A 13,988-nucleotide genomic window follows, 5' to 3' on the forward strand; every position below is an offset into this window, starting at 1 on the left:
GACTGCCTCAGCCAGGGGTAGCACAAGTCTCATTATACCAGCATGGGCCAGGGAGCTGTGTCCTACACAACAAGACTGAGAAACAACAGCTTGAACTAGAGTGGCGTGGGGGGGAGGCGGAAGAAGAGGGGAAAAAATCAACTGACCATAAATGTCTGGGTTTACTTCTGAACTCTCAATTCTATCCTATTGATCTGTATGTCTATGCATCTGCCAGTCTTAATTAAGACTGTCTTGGGGCGGCCGGTTAACTCAGTTGGTTAGAGTGCAGTGCTCTTAACAAGTTGCGGGTTTGATTCCCACAAGGGCCACTGTGAGCTGCGCCCTCCACAACCAGATTGAAACAATGACTTGACTTGGAGCTGATGGGTCCTGGAAAAACACACTTAAAAAAAAAAAAAAGACTGTCTTAAATATTGTTGCTTTGTGGAAAGTAATGAAATTGGGACATGTGTAGCCTTCAACTCTGTTATTCTTTTTCAAGATTGTTTTTGACTATTCTGGGGTCCTTTGCACTTCCATGTGAATTTAGGATCTGCTCGTCAATTTCTACCAAAAAAAAAAAAAAGGCAGCTGTGATTTTGATAGAGATTGTGTTGATTCTATAAGTATTTTGGGGAATACTGCCATCTTAACAATAGTAAGTCTTCCAAACCATGAACACGGAATGTCTTTACATTTATTTAGCTCTTCTTTAATATCACTCAGTGATCTTTTGTAGTTTTCAGTGTACAAGTCTGAACTTCCTATGGAACACAGGGCAGAGCAAGGCTACAGTGTGCCTGACACATGATTTCTCACCCACTACCTGCCTGACCTGGGAAAATGACCTAAAGATGGCTCTTCCTGGTTCTTGTGCAGCTAGGATCCCAGCTGCTGCTGAGATGCAGAGGGGAGCAGGTTTTCCTTTCCTTTCTATACATACACGCAATGCCACTCTGATGGAAGGAGGGATGGATCCAAACTTGTTCAAATTTAGAAGCTATGTGGATGGCTATATCACTGTACTATGGATGTGGCCTCAGAATTCTGCTATGCACGTTCTGACTGGCACATATGGCAATAGCAGGTGGATGAGGCCTTCTCTGGTTGGGTAACAGGATAGCAAGAATGTAATGCAGGAAAAAGATCTGCAAAAATAATGGCTGAAAACTTTCCAAGCTTGGTGAAAGACAAATCTACATATTTGTGAAGTTGAGTAAAAGCCAAACACGATAAACCCAAAGAAATCCATGCCTAGACATCATAACAAATAGTTAAAAACTTAAAGACAAAGAAAACATCTTGAAAGTAGCCAGAGGAAAATAATGCATTACTGACAGAAGATCAGTTAATTTCTCATCAGAAAACCATGGAAGTCAGAAGGAAGTGGTACAAGATTTTAAAAGTGCTGAAAGAAAAGAACTGTCAACCCAGAGTTCTATACCCAACAAAAATATTCTTCAGAAATGAAGGTGAAATAAAGATATTCTCAGATGAAGGCAAACGAATAGAATTCATAGCCAGCAGATCTGCTCTAAGACAATTGCTAAAGGAAGGTGATCAGATAGAAGGAATATGACATAGGAAGGGAAATTGCACCACTGGGAATGGTAAATATCTGGATAAATATAACAGACTACTCTTCCTCTCCTAAATTCTTTAAAATATGTCTAATGGTAAAAAGTAAAAAATGTAACACTGTCTCATGGGATTTTCAATGTATATAGATGTGATATGACAGCTACTGCATAAATGGGGAAGGTAAAAGGATCTATATGGATATAAGGTTCCTACTTTCCAGTTGAAGTGCTAAAAATTGATTCTAAGTATTTATTTTGTAATCCTTAAGCAACCACTAAAAAATTATACAAAAACATAGTCAAAATCACAATAGATAAAGTGGAATACTAAAAATGTTCAAATAACTGAAAACAAGGCAGGAAAAGGGAAACAAATACATAAAAAAGAGAGGGAAAAGCAGAAGACAATAAAATGGTAGACCTAATTCCAAACATATCAATAATTGCACTGAATGTAAATGGTCTAAACACACCAATTAAGAGACAGATTGGTAGAGTGCATTAAAAAACATGACTCAACTATATGATGTCTATAAGAAAACTCATTTCAAATATAATTATATAGGTAGACTGAAAGTAATAAAAGGATGGAAAAAGACATACCATGCATACATTAATCCGAAGAAGCTAGAGTGTGGGTTAGACGGGTGGCTCAGTTGGTTAGAGCGTGAGTCTGGGCAAAGGGGCTGGTGGTTTGATTCCCACATGGGCCAGCGAGCTGCGCCCTCCGCAACAGAATGAAGTCAATGAACTGCCACTGAGCTCCTGGGTGGCCAGATGGCACAGTTGGTTGAAACAGGGGTTCTCAACCACAAGGTTGCCAGTTCAACTCCCACAAGGGATGATGGGCTGCGCCCCCTGTAACTAGCAACGGCAACGGCAACTGGACCTGGAGCTGAGCTGCGCCCTCCACAACTAAGACTGAAAGGACAACTTGACTTGGAAAAAGTCCTGGAAGTACACAGTGTTCCCCAATAAAGTCCTGCTCCCCTAAAAAAAAAAAAAAAAAAAAAAAAGATGGAAAGGACAACACCTTGACCTGGATGGAGCTGATGAGTCCTGGGAAAAACACACCACTGTCCCCCAATAAAAAGTCCTGGAAATACACACTGTTCCCCAATAAAGTCCTGTTCTCCTTCCCCAATAAAATCTTAAAAAAAAAAAAAGAAGCTAGAATAGCTATATTAGTATCAGACAAAAATTTCAAAGCAAAGAAAAGTTCCAGGGATGAAGAGGGACATTATAAAATTCAATTCACCAAGAAGACATAAAAAGCCTAAATCTGTATGCATCTAACAAAAGAGCTTCAAATAAAACAATAAATGGAAAGACATAACGTGTTTATAAATTAGAAGACTCAACGTGGTAAAGATCCCAATTTTCCCCTAACTGCTTTGTAGATTTAATGCATTACTAATCAAAATCCCAGGACTTTTTTTTTTTGTGTGTGTATATAGACAAGCTGATGCTAACATTTACATGAAGAGCAAAGGCCCTTGACTAGCTAAAACAGTATTGAAAAAGAAGAATAAAGTTGGAGAAATCATACTACTTGATTTTAAGACTTACTATAAAGCTACAGTAATCAAGACTGAAGAAACAGGCACATAAATCAGTGAATCAAAATAGAGAATCCAGAAACAGACTCACAAAAAAAGTATGGTCATTTGACTTTTGACAGAGGTGCAAAAGAAATTTAATGGAGAAAGCAACCACTTATCATAACTAGAGTGGGGACACTATCAGGAACAAATCAAAAACCAAATGCAGATGGAAAGCAGATCATAGCCTAATGCGAAGACTCGCAGGGTTCTTTTGAAAAAACCCCGATCTCACAACAACTTGGCTGTATTCTCCCATGGCAACAATTAGCTAGAACTGAGTGCTGGCAACTTCTTTGCACAGGACCTGCATGCCCCAGTGTGTCATAACTTCCACGGCACCTTTCTGTTTCTCTTGACCCCCGAGACTCCATTAGATGCCATTTATTATCCCACTTGCATGGCTAGAACTAGAAATGTTTCAGAGATCTGCTTCTCTATGCCTCTATTAAAAGATGGAGGAAAAACAGATAAACCGGGAAAACTATGGGTTTTAAGACAGGATGATTTTCATGTATTGAATATCTATATATATCACTCCTTAGCTTCATGTATTATGTGTTGCTTGACTCTTAAACTGGTAGAAAAAAATTTTAAAAATGACATAGTCACAGCTGTAGAGCAAAGTGTCTCGGAAGCTGGGGGTGGTGCTGGTGGTGATGTCTGGGCATCTGAGTCTGCAAGGTGCCAGGAAGAAGCTATGTGATTATGCAACGCTGGACTCAAGAGCCTCGCAGTGTATACTCCAGATAACAGGTAGCACTCTCCTGCACATTCTATGACTTTCTCGTTTACAGTCTCCTCTACAAGACTGCTAACTTCTTGCGAGCAGAAATTAGTATTTTATGCTTCCTTTGTGTCTCCAGGGTTTAGTATACTGTCTGACATGTTTTATATATTCAGTAATTTAAAAATTATTTTAAAATTAATGTTTACTTATTTTCCTCCTTTAAAATTAAGAGCATTGCTTATAAAACTACTACCCTTTTGACCAACGTCCCCTAATCTTTCCCTCTCCTCTCTGTGTGATCAATGTGTCCTCAAACCCAGTAAAACACTCTGGAGTATGCATATGAACCCATGAACAATGTAGTGTTTCTTTCAGTTTACATATGTGATATAAACATTGATATCACTTTGCAACTTTCTTTTCTCAAGATCCCATTAGAGATCTTCCCAGGTTGAGTGATGTACTTATCAGTAGAGGTCCTTCCTAATTTTGCCTGCTGTATAGTAGTAGCTCATAGTATAACTCATTGATCAGGTTACCTTCCTTCCCTCCCTCCCCCTCTTGGTGGATAATCTTCCAGTATATCATGTTTTATTTATTCATTACTGATGGAAATTTAGCTTATCTCGGATTTTTCATTATTATAATTATTCACTAATAATTATACTGAAATTCCATGTACTTACATAGAACTAAATTATGTATCACTGTATAATTAGGCTATAGGAATGCACAAGGATACAAAAGTTTGACAAAAAATAGTTTCATCACCAAGAAATGCAACTGGAAAGGACCAAATGAATTGTGAAAAATCCATGATGGCCTCTAGAAACAAGCTGTAGAGCAAGGTTAGGTTTTCCCAGCTATAGCTTCAAACAACAGCGGGATTAGTAGCTTGGTCAGACTCTGAAAAAAAGCAATTGGTGGGTACAGCTGGGATACTAACTCTGATATATTAATACAATGATGCAACACAATGCACGTATTCAGGATAAAGATTCTAAACTGATGGGTCAAACCAATAAGGAAGACTTCTGCTCCTGACAAACCTGGTTATTCAAAATTGCTAATGTATGTCAGAATTTAATCTTTTCATTTATGGTCATCAAAGAAACCCTAAATAGAAAAGAGATTTCCCTTTATTATTTCATATGAATTTTGGCCACGTGCCAAAGTTAACTTTTGGGAAAATTTAAAAGTCAATCAGTAATCAACGCTTGAGTTTAATCCAAGGTTAGGTCTAAAATGGTGTTTATGAATATCAACTCTTTGATAAGAAACATGCAGAAAGAGCAAAGGAGCAGTAGATGATTCCAAAGTGTTCAACAATAATATAAACAATTTTTGTTATTATTCAAAGAATTTCACAAACTATCTTTAAACAGACTGGCTATGTAGCTTCACGAACGTTAGACTATATGAAAAACAGGTATTACAATGTACAGCTTTCCAAGTCCTTGCTTTAAAACACTAATTCAAAAGCTCAGAAAGGGAGGAAGAAAAAGAGCCCTAAATTTAAAAATAAAAATTATGAACATGCACAGGCAACACAAGGAATAAAATGAGAAAGAATTCTTATAGACTATGTGTCTTAAGGTGGACAACAGGTGTACACACACGTTTGTGTATTTAAGTTACAAGGACGATAACACAGTGAGCACCTATGAACCAACCACACAGCTGCAACACTAGACAAGTCCAAGGAGTCATATGTTCGTCCCAATTTCATCCCTCTGCCTCACCTCCCCAAACTCCCAACCCCAAGAAGTAATCACTGCTTTTTTTGTGATATTGATAAGGCACTCCTGGGAACATTTTCAAGTGAAAATACTGCAAATTCATCTTGAAGAGTAAAACTAACTTGTATCTGTCTTCTCCTCATACAACATGGACAGTAAGCGGCACCCCTGCTGCCATGAAATCTTAAACTGGCACCATCCCTAGTAAAAATATGAGCTATGTTACTTTCAAAGTCTTCACACAGTTGATTTTTATGTGACCTTACCCTTAAATACTCTATTACGTGGATCAAAATAAACCGACTTTTTTTCAACTTCTGAAAATAAAGATGTTTAACCATACCACTGAATACCACTTCTATTAGAAAATAGCTCAAGAAGATTAAAATCCTTATAAGGTAACTTACCTCATGTAAATTCAGTTCTTTTACTTTCTCTTTTAATATAACCTGTAAGACAAAAAAAAGTATATTCTTAAGCCCATTTAAACCTGTAATTAAAAAAATTTTCTCATTATATTCACAAATATTTTTCTTTTGTGTATATAACTCATTTCTCCTTATAGTCAATATTGGAGAGAATTTCTTTTACAATTTGAGACAGAACGGTTTTAGCGACATTCTTTGAACTTGAGCAATGATGCAATATTCTCCTGGAAAGCAATTTAAAAATCTCTTTGACAACAGATTAAATTTTGGGAAAAGACATTAACACGTGCCCATATGGACTAAGTGCTAATATGGGGCGGGGGGAATAAATGAAGTTGATTGCCTTATGATTTAGTAAAACACAGCACTGGGTGATGGGACTGATTGATTAGTAATTTATAAAAGGTGAAAAATACCAATCTTTTAGAAGTTTATTCTACATCAGTATCCTCAGAAAACTTTCGCTGTACCCAGAGTTATAGGTTTAAAATTCATCCAGGTGCTGTCCCTAAACTGACTTTGTAGTGACTGGATATCAGTTAAAAGGAAAACCAAGGATAAAAGGGCAGATCACTATTTAAATAGAAAATTTCTGAGAATAAACTTAGCTTATTAGTTATAGTTCACCTTAAAGTGAAAAAACAAGCAAGTGAAATTTGGGGAAAGTCTCTACATTCTGAGTATCTTATATTCCTGAACCAAAAATAGTTTTGAGGGCAAAGCATATTTTCAGAAATCACAACCAGACGCTACCATTAGCTATGCAGGTATGTATTAAATCTCCAATTCAGTATTTTTTAAAGACAATTTTTACCATATGTCTTGTGACTTTATTAGTTCTATCAGTCATTCTCCCCCTTTAAATGGCCACCAAGGTCAATTTTACTTTCTAGTTAGCTTACATACACATATCTTATAGGTTGTCAACATTATGATAGAATTAAGACAACAAGATTCATTCATTTAGAAAACTAAAACGCTGCACTGTCTGGATGAATCCCACATGAGACTTATGAGGAAGAGTGTGAGGTTACCTACAATACCAGTGTGGACAGCTAAGGAACTCAGTGCGCTCAGATTTCAAAAGGACACGGACAAAGAATGGACAAAAAGATATGTAATCCTAAAATGGTGAGATGGCTCTGTAACATCGTGTCAGCAAAGTTAAAGACCCAAATAAGCTGAAGCTTGACAAAAAAAAAAAAAAGAAAAAGAAAAACAAAGAAAGCAAGCAAGCTAAGAACAACAAAAATAATTTCATGCTTAGGGCCAAAAGAAAATTTAGGCCCACTGTTTGGTATCAGCAGTAAAACGTGAGTGGATGACACATGGAAGGAAAAACAAATTTTACTTGGCCTTCAAGAAAAGCTAATTCTTTAAAGTTATTTACTTTAAAGAACTAATCAGTAAAGGAATAGTACAAAGGGGTAGGAGTTAACAGTACTGATGCAAGTATCTGGACTTCTAGTGGTGTCACATAAGCTAACATTTAAAGTACAAAAGGGGAGGAGATGATATAACAGCTGGTCATTTCTGAGGAACTGGTATGTGTTCTAATGAAGAAATTCATTTAATGGAATCTCTGAACTCCATTAGGTAACGGTAACTTGAAGGATTATAAGCTACAGCATTTCTCTTTAGCAAAATGCTGGCTAAAGTTCCCTTTTAAATTATATTATTATATCAGCTGAACTTTCTATTACTCCAAATAATGCTTAAGAAAGAAGCGTACTTAAAGTGAAGTTGATACATTTTGTACTGCAAACTGGCAAGTGAAATGCTAAAATGAACAGGAGCAAATTGAGTTCTAGCTTTAAATATGAGTGGAAACCTGAGTTCTCTTTTTTTGATAAAAACAATGATCAAAGCCAATCGGAAGTAAATTTCTCACCTGTTTGTAGGCATAAAATTCTTTGTGCGCTTGATGTCTTAGCCTAAAAGACAGAAATGAACAATGCTATATTGATATTTCCAATATAACAATTTGAAAAAAATAAAAATACCTGCTGATTTTTGGTATTAGTTTATATCATCTATGGTTTAAAATCCAGAATCTTTATCCTAGAATATACCCAAATGACACACCTGTGATCATGTTATGAGAAAATTGACCAGCAAACCATAAAATGTTATCCAAATATAAGTTCAAGTGAAATCTCATTAAAACAATATCTCAATATAACAAATACTTTAACGAAGTCTCAATACTGATAATCCACTTGTTTCAATATTTAATATATCATTTTCTTAATTTAAGAATTTAAGTATAACATACATCTAATAATGTACAAAAACTTTAATACAGTTAAATATTACACACACACACACACACACACACACACACACACTCACACACCAGTGTTAACTATCACCCAGATCAAGATTTAGAACAAAGGAGAACTGACTCTGGGTGGTGAACACACAATGTAATTTATAGATGATGTGATACAGAATTGTACACCTGAAATCTATGTAATTTTACTAACAATTATCACCCCAATAAATTTAAAAATAAATAAATAAAAAAAAATTTAGAACATTTCCAGCACCCGTAAATGACTTCTAGTCAATATCCACCCCTAACAGGTACCCACTATTCTGATTTCTATCATTGTAGATTAACTCTGCTTGTTTTTGACTTCACATAAATAGATCATTTGGTATATACTTTTTTGTGTTGGCTTCTTTCAGTCACCGATTGTGAAATTTATCCATGTTGCAGTAATTGTCTTTTTAACTGACATATAGTGTTCCACTCTATGCCTATAAAACAATTTGTCTATTCTATTACTGACAAATATTTAGATTCCTTCCAGTTTGGGGCTATTATGAATAAAGTTGCTTTACCAGTTCTTCTACATGCCTTTTAGTGGACATACAGACTCATTTCTGGTGAGTATATACCAGGAATAGAACTGCTAGTCCAAAGTGCTTGTACCAATTTCTACTCCTATGGGTAAATATGTGAGAGTTCTAGTTCCACATCTTTGCCACTGCTTGGTAGGGATAGTTTAAAATTTCTTAGCTAACCTGGTGTGTGTTCACTGGTACCTTGTTTTGGTTTTAATTTGCACTTCCCAAATGATGTTTAGAACCCTTTCATATACTTACTGTTCATTAGGTATCTCCTTTTAATGAAATGCCTGTTTGAGTCTTTTGCCCATTTTAAAAAATGGGTTGTCTACCTTTTTTGATTTGTAGGAGTTCCTTAAATATTTTAGATGCAAGTCCTCTGTTGAGTCTATATACTGCAATTATCTTCTACTCTATGGCTTGCTTTTTCATTCTCTTAATGGCATCTTCTGATGAACAGAAGCTTTTAAATTAAGGCCAATTTATCCCAATAATGTCAGTTATTCTTCTGTCCAGTTAATCTTTGCTCTTTGCCTACCCCCAGATTATTAAGATATCCTCTTGTGTGTACTGTAAAAATGTTATTTTACCTATTACATTTAGGTATATTATCTATCTAAAATTACTCTTTATGTATGATTTGAGGAAGACGTCAAGATTTTTATCCACATGCAGATTTTCATTTGACTCATTTATGAAAAAGACCCTGCTTTCCCCACTGCACGGCAGTGGCACATCTAAGTCAGACCCAAAACATGAGTTTGTTTACAGAGTTTTTATTCTGTTCCATTGGTCTATTTGCCTATACTTGTGTACTGGGTTAAACAGTGTCCTCTCAAAAATTTATTTCCAATGGGAACCTCAGAATGAAACCTTATTTGGAAATAGTCTTTGCATATTATTAAAATTAGGTCACACTGGGAGTACGGTGGGCCCTAAATCCAATATGGCTGATGTCCTTAGAAAAAGAGGAGAGGAAATACAGAGACATAGGGAAGAAGGCCAGGTGAAGAGAGAGACAGAGAGTGAAGTGATGCAGCTACAAGCCAAAGAATACCAAGGATTGCTGGTAACCACCAGGGACTAGGAAGAGGCAAGGAAGGATCTTCTCCTATAGCAGGGGTGTCAAACTTTTTTCAACGGTTTTCACCAAGGGCCATATGCGGTAAAATACACAAACAGCTGGGCCACTCACTCGAGGTGAAGTACGTATTGCCTCACATGGTCTTTAAGTAAACTAAATATATTTTTGGAATTTGCTGCGGGTCAATTAACAATGAATTGCGGATCACAGTTGGCCCGCCGGCCACAGTTTTGACACCCCTGTCCTAGAGCCTTCAGAGGGAGCATGGCCCAGCTGACACTTTGATTTTGAACTTCTAGCCTCCAGAATTGTGAGATGAAATTTCTGTTGTTTTAAGCCACCCAGTTTGTGGCACTTGGTTATAGCAACCCTAAGAAACCAATGCACCTTGTGTAAATACCATGCTAGTTTCTTTTTTAAAAACATGTATTTTGAAATAATTTTAGACTTACAAAAAAGTTGCAAAAAATAGAGTTCACATACTTTTTCCCCAGATTTTCTAATGTTTGTATCTTACACAATAGTACAATGATCAAGTATAGTAACAGATATATTGATATCAATATTGATATATTAACAAAACAGACTTTATTTGAATTTCCCCCGTTTTTTCCCTCTTCCTCACATCCTTTTCCTATTCTATGATCCAATCCAAGATCTCACCTTGCATCCAGTTACATCTCCTTAGCTTCCTCCACTCTGTGACAGTCCCTTAGTGTTCCCTGTCTTCTGTTTTCGACATATTAACCATGATCACTTGGTTATGGCAGTGTCTACTGAGTCTCTCCACTGTAGTTACTATTTTCCCCTATGTAACTAATCAACATCTTGGGGAAGAGATGTTGAAATTATGCAAATATCCTCAAGCTTTTGCCCACTGATTTTAGCACCCATCTTGCTTGCAACAATTACGGTAGTGTTCGCCTGGTGGTGGTTTTGCAGTTTCCTAATTCCTTGTACATTTATTAAATGGAATTCTTCTGTAAGGAAAAGATGTCCCTTCTCCCTCATTTATTTATATCAGTATGGACTCATGGATGTTTTAGTCAATGGGTTAGAATTCAATATAATGATTATTTATTTTGTTGCTCAAATTGATTTAGGTTTGGCCTTCAGGAGCTCTATCAAGTTGAGTCCTGTGTCTTCAACACGCCTCATCCTTCTCCATGCATTTCCTTGCTTATTGGCACTGAAAGATGTTCTAGGCTCATCTTGTATTTTCCATGCCACAGTTGTGGAATTAACCACTTCTTCCAAAGAACCTTGGTTACTTTTATTGGAGAATAATATTTAGAAACCAAGATCTGGGTGCTGGGTGAGTCACACTCTGTTTTAAGTACTGGAGCTCTGTAACAAGTTTTGGGGACTGGTAGTATAAGTCCTCAAGCTTTGTTCTTAACTGTTGTCTTGGCTATTCTTGGTCCTCTGTATTTCCATATAAATTTCATGAGCCTTTCAATTTCCACAAAAAAAAAATCTGTTGGGAATTTGACTGAAATTGTATGGAATTTATAGATTAACTGGGGAAGAACTGATATCTTTGCAAGATTGAGTTTCCAGCCTATGAATATAGTATATTCCTCTATTAGATCTTTAATTTTTCTCTACACATTTCTAGGTAGAATACTCATACATCTTTCATTAGATTTACTCCTAGGTATTTGGTAATTTTTAATCTACTATAAATGTATCTAATTTTTTTTCCATTTTCTAATTCTTTGTTGCTACTATATAGCAAAAAACAATTTTTGTAAGTTAATCCTGTGTCTAGTGACTTGCTAAGTTCATTTATTAATTTTAAATACTTTATCTGTAGAATCTTTGGGATTTTTAAGTATACACAATCATTTTGTCTACAAATAATGAGTTTAAACTCTGCCTTTACAAACTTTATATATTTTACTTTTTTGTTCTTTATTTCATTTCATTCCTTTTTTTTTTTCCTGCACTGGATGTTAAATAAAAGTGGTGGTAGTGAATGTCCCTGTCAATATGTCGCTATTAAGTATACTGTTTTCTCTACATTTTTTTTGTAGATAACCTTGATTCAAACAAAGTTCCCTTGTATCCTAGTTTGATTTTTAAAAAATCACGAATAGGCATTGGTTTTTATCAAATGCTTTTTTCCCATCACTTGTTTTTCCTTTTTACTGTTAATGTGGTATAAGCGTATTGTATTGATACCTTCATTCCTGGAATAAATCCCACTTGGTCGTAATGTACTATCGTTTTTGCACATCCTTGAATTTGATTTACTTATTTTGTTCATGAGAGAGATAAGACTATAATTTCCTTTCTTGTAATGTCCTTGTGATGCTTTGGAATCAAAATTATGCTGGTCTCACTATATGAATTAAGAAGTATTTCTTCTATTTTCTGGACGAGTCATTTAAGAGTGGCATTTTTTTCTTAAATGTTTAAAGGAATTCACTGGTAAAGTTACCTGGCTTCCAGTTTTTTTGTGGAAATGCTTTAAAAACACATTCAGTTTCTTAATTATTAATATTTTCTATTTCTTCTTGAGTCAGTTTTATTATTCTTTTAATAAAAATTTTTAATATTCCTTTATTTGTATTCACATAACATACAATTAACCACCTTAAAGTGTATAAATTCAGTGGTATTTAGTGGTCACAATGCTGTGCAACCAACTCTCTCTAGTTTCAAAACTTTTTCATCATACCCCCAAAATCCCCTAGTCTCATTAAGTAGTGACTTCCCTTTTCCCCCTCTCCCCAACCCCTGGCAACCTCTAATCTGCTTTCTGTCTCTATGGATTTGGCCATTATGGATATATTAGATAAAAGAAATCATACAATATGTGACCCTTTGTGTCTGGCTTTTCATTTAGCATAATATTTTCGAGGCTCATCCTAACTGTAGCATGTTATCAGTAACTCACTCACTCTTTTATGGCTGAATATATGCCATACTTTACTTATCCATTCATCTGTTGATGGACATTTGGGTTGTATTCACTTTTTGGCTATTATGAAATAATGCTGTTATAAACATTCCCGTTTAAGTTTCTGTACAGACGTATCTCTTTATTTGCCTTGGGTATACACCCAGGAGTGAAATTTCTGGGTCATATGGTAATTCTGTGTTTGACTTTTTGAGGAACAGATGAACTCTTCCACAGCCGCTGCACCATTTTACATTCCCACTGCAACAACGTATGTGGGTTCCTATTTCCCCACATCCTCGCCAACACTTGTAATTTTCCATATTTTTGATTACAGCATCTTAGTAGGTGTGAAGTGGTATCTCACTGTGGTTTTAATTTGCATTTCCTTAATGACCAATAATATTGAACATCTTTTTTTGAGTATCTTTTCATGTGCTTATTGGCTATTTGTTGTATATCTTCTTTGGAGAAATGGCTATTTAAGTCCTTCACCTATTTTTAATTCAGTTGTCTTTTTGTTCTTGAGTTGTAAGAATTTTAAAAATATATTCTGGATATTAAACCCTTATCAGATATATTATTTGCAAATGTTTCTCTCCTATTCTGTAGGTTATCTTTTTACTTTCTTGATAATGTTCTTTGATGTACAAATGTTAATTTTTATAAGTCCAATAGATACTTTCTTTTGTTGCTTGGGCTTTTGGTATTAAATCTAAGAATCCATTGCCAATCCAAGGTCATGGAGATTTACCGACTTTTTTCCAAGAATTTTATAGGTTTATCTCTTATATTAAGGTCACTGATCTATTTTTAAGTTAATTTTTATATAGGATATGAGGCAGGGACTAAACTTCATTCTTTCGCATGTATTATTCAGTCGTCCTGCCATTTGCTGAAGAGACTATTCTTTCACCATTGAATGGTCTTGGCACCTTTGTTGACAATCAATTGGCCGTAGATGTTTGGGTTTATTTCTGGACTCTCAATCCTATCTCATTGGTTTATATGTCTATTCTTATGTAAGTAGCACAATGTTTTGATTACTGTAGTAAATTCTGAAATTGGGAAGTGAGTCTTCCTGTT

The 13,988-nt window shown here is 35.5% G+C and overlaps 1 protein-coding gene across 2 annotated transcripts in view; it reads right to left on the bottom strand.

The window, feature by feature from the left end:
• Nucleotides 1-13,988, bottom strand: part of RNF24 (ring finger protein 24) — a 72,100-nt gene that overhangs the window by 13,430 nt on the left and 44,682 nt on the right. For both annotated transcript variants that reach the window (XM_033095420.1, XM_033095422.1), the window contains exons 3-4: nt 7,952-7,994; nt 6,040-6,081 (exon numbers count right to left, since the gene is read on the bottom strand). In XM_033095420.1, coding sequence (XP_032951311.1) covers nt 6,040-6,081; nt 7,952-7,994 — 85 coding nt within the window. The remainder of the gene's footprint in view (nt 1-6,039; nt 6,082-7,951; nt 7,995-13,988) is intronic.

Source organism: Rhinolophus ferrumequinum, chromosome 23, assembly GCF_004115265.2.
Source record: "Rhinolophus ferrumequinum isolate MPI-CBG mRhiFer1 chromosome 23, mRhiFer1_v1.p, whole genome shotgun sequence".
NCBI lineage: Eukaryota > Metazoa > Chordata > Mammalia > Chiroptera > Rhinolophidae > Rhinolophus > Rhinolophus ferrumequinum.